Source organism: Limulus polyphemus, unplaced genomic scaffold (genome assembly GCF_000517525.1).
Source record: "Limulus polyphemus unplaced genomic scaffold, Limulus_polyphemus-2.1.2 Scaffold50, whole genome shotgun sequence".
Classification (NCBI taxonomy): Eukaryota; Metazoa; Arthropoda; class Merostomata; order Xiphosura; family Limulidae; genus Limulus; species Limulus polyphemus.
This window is the reverse complement of record NW_013665660.1, coordinates 1,359,634-1,365,633: the sequence shown is the minus strand read 5'-3', so window position 1 is coordinate 1,365,633 and position 6,000 is coordinate 1,359,634. Positions and strand designations below refer to the sequence as shown.

General features: G+C 29.6%; 1 protein-coding gene across 6 annotated transcripts in view; it reads right to left on the bottom strand.

Annotated features, from left to right (window-relative positions):
• LOC106463042 overlaps positions 1-6,000 on the bottom strand; it is a 231,148-nt gene that overhangs the window by 7,204 nt on the left and 217,944 nt on the right. For all 6 annotated transcript variants that reach the window (XM_022390767.1, XM_022390758.1, XM_022390776.1 and 3 more), the window contains 8 exons: positions 5,322-5,495; positions 4,888-4,977; positions 4,448-4,591; positions 3,092-3,169; positions 2,397-2,576; positions 1,878-2,055; positions 1,540-1,656; positions 1,048-1,266 (listed from right to left, as the gene is read on the bottom strand). In XM_022390767.1, the coding sequence (XP_022246475.1) occupies positions 1,048-1,266; positions 1,540-1,656; positions 1,878-2,055; positions 2,397-2,576; positions 3,092-3,169; positions 4,448-4,591; positions 4,888-4,977; positions 5,322-5,495 (1,180 nt within the window). The remainder of the gene's footprint in view (positions 1-1,047; positions 1,267-1,539; positions 1,657-1,877; positions 2,056-2,396; positions 2,577-3,091; positions 3,170-4,447; positions 4,592-4,887; positions 4,978-5,321; positions 5,496-6,000) is intronic.

The window sequence follows — 6,000 nt, the reverse complement described above, 5'->3', positions numbered from 1 at the left end:
CAGCAAATGAAGTTGAATACCTTGATCTTTAATAGCAGTAAGTAACTTGCTAAATCATTAGCTTTCGTTCATACTAGCAAATGAAGCTGGATACCTTGATCTTTAATAGCAGTAAGTAACTTGCTAAAATCATTAGCTTTCGTTCATACTAGCAAATGAAGTTGAATACCTTGATCTTTAATAGCAGTAAGTAACTTGCTAAAATCATTAGCTTTCGTTCATACTAGCAAATGAAGCTGAATACCTTGATCTTTAATAGCAGTAAGTAACTTGCTAAAATCATTAGCTTTCGTTCATACTAGCAAATGAAGTTGAATACCTTGATCTTTAATAGCAGTAAGTAACTTTGCCAAAATCATTAGCCTTTGTACATGCTATGGATTTAAATTCAATAACTTGCTACAATTTTTAACATCAAAAAGAATTAGACAACTGTATGAAAATCTACTGACTTTGCAGATAGCTATTCTTCAGTACACTTGAAGTGAAAGGTAAAATACATAACATATAGAGTGGATTTTCATGCTTAAGAAATACCACACATAGAGCTATATTCATGAGCCAGTAAAAGGAAATTCAAGAATGCTAAAATGTCATCCAAGTTCAACACTTTCTAGCCTATCTGTTGTTTCAAAAATCAACAGTATTATGAACAATGCTAACTTTTTACTGGCCAATTTTTTTAGATAACAGGCAATTTATAAATATTATTATTTCAAACTTTGATCATAATTATTATACTAAAAAAGTAAAATATGTATCAGGAGGTCTTATGTGTAAACTAGCATCTTAAAATAGTGTCTAAAATTTGACTTTTCAATGCATCTTCAGTTTACCGAAATTTACCAATGAAAAAATAGGCAATGAGCAAGCTTATACTTAATACATATGAATATAACTCAAAAAATTCCTTTCTTACATAAGATACAGTAGTAGTGAAAAGCAAAAACACAAAATGGAACCCACATGTTTGTTTTTCATAAAGAATTAGTAAACATAATTTACTTAGTTCTGTGTAGAAAATTAAAGACTAGTTTTAAAACTAACCTGTAGAGCACTGTGATTGCTGGGTAACTGACCGATAACCTGCTGAGAATGGACTATCTCCTGGTTCAAAGCCAAGGTTAAGAGAACCATAATGTAGGAATGAAGTGTTGCTGCTGCCAGAAGAAGAAGAACTGCTTACTGAGATAGTAGAGCAAGGTCGTTTGTTGTTACGTGACTGATCAAATGAAGAGCCAGTGAAGGAATTCCTAAATCGAAGAGCTAAAAAGGGGAAATTGTTGTTTTACACATTCCAAAAAAAAGTTGTTTCAGATATGAGTATAGGAGCTTGTAAGATATTTAGATAACTTTTACTGTTTGAAACGAATTAAAAAAAATGTGTAGCATATTTTATTTATATAACTAATATAATATAACTAAGCCTAGAAAGAAGCATTTTAAAGTTGTATACATTAAAAAGTATTGTTAAAAAACCAAACTAAAATTCTGTGATCAATCTCTTTAATAGTCTTCTAAAAACAAAATTTGTTCTACCTCGACCAAGGCTTTGAAAATTTATGGCTCTGTCACTGATTTGATCTTCATTGGGTTTAATATCCAAACATGGTTTGCTGCCAATTCCCATGGATGACATCTCAGCCAGGCGCATTTCTATAAAACAAATGATATACAAGAAATAAGTTTGCACTTCACAATAAAAAGAAAACTAAAAAATAAGTTTTTGTTAATTTACTAGGTACTCAAGGTGTTACGTGAGAAAACTGATAAAGATAAAAGATTTTTAAGAATATTTATAAATGAAGAAAATAACATTTATTAAACAAAATATAACCTGTGTATAAACAAAGATATTTTCTTAAAGTTAATCTCACCTCTGTTTTTCAGCGCCTGCTTCCACAACAGTTTGGAAATCTCCAAAATCCAGGCTTGTTTTACTTCAGGACTAGGAGCTTGTAAAACAAATGTGTCACTTAGTTTCCTCTTCCGGAACCAGACCTCAAATTTGGTAGGACTATCTCCAACTTCTTCTGTCATACCAATGTCTGTTGTCTAGCAAGGAAAAAAAAAACAAAAACCTTTGGGCAGTCTCAAAATTTAGCTACAATATTACGTAAAATATTTTATATACATATATAAAGTTTGTGCAGTTAATAATTAATAGTAGTAAAAAAGTATTATTTTTCATTAAAATAAAAAACAACAACAATAAATTATTAAACTGAAAATAAAAGCCACATATGAGCTTTATAAAGCTTCTTTTACCATTATATAGCATTCTTTTCAGCTTCTTTTTCTATTCAAAGGAAGGACTTAATCATTTTAAATTAGTTAAAATTGAAGATTATTTATGTATATAATACTAATCTCTAGTACAATTTATACAATCATACCTTGAAGCTAAGCTTGTATTGATAAATTTCTTGGCCTTTACGATGTGGATCACGACGAGCTTTACTGAACAAAACAAGATCCTCAAAAAGAAAGATATGTCGAAGAGACTTACGGCTCCTTCCCTGCCACACTAAGAATTCATCTTGTCGAAGAAGTCGACCTTGTTCTTTCAAGTTTACCTAACAAATATGAAAACTTAGCAGCATGTCCCATATAAGGAATTACATTATCACCAAGCTTAAAAATTGTGGCACAAAATTTGTTCATAAGTACGTACTAAATTAATTCACTGCAATTTTCTGAAATGGATTTTACTGTGTTGCATTTACACTGCTATGCCAAAAAGTGCATTTAATAACATGAAACTAATAATACAAGAAGATATCACAATTTTTTTGCTAATATGCAAGCAGTATGAACAAGTTTTAGTGGCATCTATACCACTCTTAAAAGGAATTTCCAAATCAAAAATAAATTTTTCATTGTTTTTAACTTAAACCTTTCTATTTACATCAACATTCAAGGAAAATTTGAGACTTGCTATAAAATTACATATCTATTTAAAAACTGGTACAAGATTCTTTGTTGTCTAAGCATTCAAATTTCTTAAAAGTACAATATTTCCATTAAAAAAAAAAGGCTTCTTTAAAAGGAAGTATTTCAAGAAAAACATCCCAGAAATGTTTCTACTCACATCACATTCTCTCAAAGCATCCATAGCTAAAAGGTCATTTCCATGTCGCAGCTGAAACCTTACCATTTCTTCTGCTGCCTGTAATTCCATAGAGACAGAAAACTTTTATGGCATGGTTATAAAAATGCTGTTGTTTTGAGCATTATGATGATTAAATGTAATCTATATTCACATAACTTAGAAGTAAATATCAGGTACACCACACACACATTTGTAGGAATTCTAAAGATACATACCAGGTTTGGTGAAAATCGGTCATCAGTTATAAGCAGACACAGACTTTTGTCAAGTAACAGAGGAAACATATTGGAACCTAAGGTTCAAGCTCATGGGAAGAAAAGTTACTACATCTATGTATGGGTGGCCTGTATCTGTTGTCACAGTACTATTTACTCATATTCTTTACACCTATTTATGCATTAGATGTTACCTTTGCTGATTTTTGAAAGAAGAACGATTTGGTATTTAATGCTTCACCCTTGAAGGAAGTTTATGTATGTATTTACATAAACGTTGTGTAATAAAACAAATCAAATTTACGTATAGATAAAAAGTATCATATGTAACAAAAGCTAACATATCACAATAACTACATGATAAAGAAATTATTATTGGTAATGATCAAACACCAATTTTAACTAATCTAAATCCACACTGCAACGTAAGCAATTTCTATTAAAACCATAAAGTAGGAACTCACAGAGTAAATCAATGAAAAGAAATAAACAGCTCTGCAGTAGAAATACGTTTTAATATTTAATTTAAAAATGTTTCAATAGGGGTAAAACCTTGTACAAATAGAAAAAACAAGTTCCTTTTGTATATATATATATATATTGTAATTGCATACACACACACACAAAATTCCATAAATACCACTTTGCATAGAAAGGACTATTGAAAATCAGTATGATTTTCAGAGTCTGAAAATTTGTGGCTACTGATTTAGACCAAAATAAACAGGAAAATACTGTGAATAATTTTAAGATTTTACTGCAGAATAAATATTATTCACAATAATTGAAGGAGTTGATGGTACATTTTACCATCAATCAATACTTTCTTCAGTCAGTGGGCAAAAAGTAAAAGAACAGTTCCATTTTTTTAATATTATTTCTCATAACAGTTTATGTAGTCATGTGTCACTACCTTGTTTGTATGTTCTTTCTGAACTGAAATGGCTTTGAAACTTTTATGAAAATACATACACAAATAATGTATTTTAAGATTTTCAAAAAATATTTTTTACTTTTTTGAATTTATTAAAATTAATGTTCTCAGTTCTTTCTCAGAAATAGTTATTTTGCTTCATTTTACTATCTGAAATGATTTAAACATCTATCATATTACTTTTACCTTCAAATCCTCATGTTCGGGTTCATGCTGAGGGCATTCCTTCAATAGCTGTTTCAGAAGCAGTGCATATTTTCCCATTCTCTGAACTGGTTTTAACAGGTAGCTAGCTAAATCCATCTTGTCACCTAGTTCCAACTGTTTCTTCTATGGAAAGATGAAAACTAATCAGAAAGAAGTATGTTTAAAAAAAAAAGATAAAAACAATCTACATATATTATGAAGTATTTCAAGATTTAAAACACTTTCATGATATTAAATAGTAAATTAAGGGTTCTTAGATTAAGCTACCTGATGGGAATATCAGTATGTTTTTTTTTGTATTAATGTATCTGTGTTACTTATTTCCCTCCATTTTCCCACACAATGCAGTGTCAGTAGATAATTATTAATCTGTAACTATTGCTTCAACAGTGTTATTAAACTTTTCCACTGTACCTCACCTTGAAAAATGCATTTCCATATTCGACCAACAGAGATTCTGATTTGGGTTTGTTTTTGTTGTATAAGGCATAAAGATAGAACTGAGATTCCTGAAAAACAACAATAAAAATTATTAATCATAAACCTAGTTTGTTACTGGAAAACAGCTTTGTGAACTTAGGAGCATGGTTTGATTTATATGTAATTTTATTTTCATTCCTACTTGCACTCTTTAATTTATATTCAAATCACATTCACAAAGAAGTATTTAGTACTTAAAAACAGTAATATTTGTAGTTAGATAAACTCTTCTGCTACCAAGGAACTTAGGAATAGTTTATAAAACACTTATTTAAATCAATAAGATCATGCCAATTTATGATGTAACAATGTTTTTAGTATTCAACAATAATGGTAAATTTTAATTCAACAAAGAACAAAGTTAGATACTTACATAGGCAAGGAAACACTGGCCAACAAGGAAAGGTGAATTTTCACATTGCTCTAACTGACTAAGAAAGTAATGGTTGTGGAACTCATAAATTTTCTCAATGTTCCCAAAAATAACATTCCTTTGCCCCCTTAAGGCTTGAGGAATATCTTCTCGCAGGAGTTCTGGCAAATAATTCTGATTAACACAGAAAAAATTTTATGTTTCACCTATGGTGATTTGTGTAAGCATATGCTGAAAATAATTATAAAAGTAAACAATGTTCAAAGCATTTTGTTGTTCATAGTAAACATGTTCCACATACAAGAATTATTTTACTACTACATATACACATATATATATATTTTTCATTATTTAAATGAATAATACACATTAAGTTGTTCTCAGAGTAGTATATCCACACTTTTTTATCCAGTTTCTGAACTAGAACCAAACATAATCTGTACAAAAAAAAAAAGACAAAGGAAACAGAAAAAACAAAGGAATAGAAATTTTCATCATGGAAAAATTTTGAATAGTACAGTGTGCCTTTGATGCTATGATAAATTACACATTTACCAGTAGAATTGTGGAAAACAATGTTTAACTTTATAAGTACTATGTTTATAACTGCTGAGGAAGTTAGAAAGCATAAAGAGTGTGTTTACCAAAACAAAACTAATCTCAAGATTTACAAAGCTAA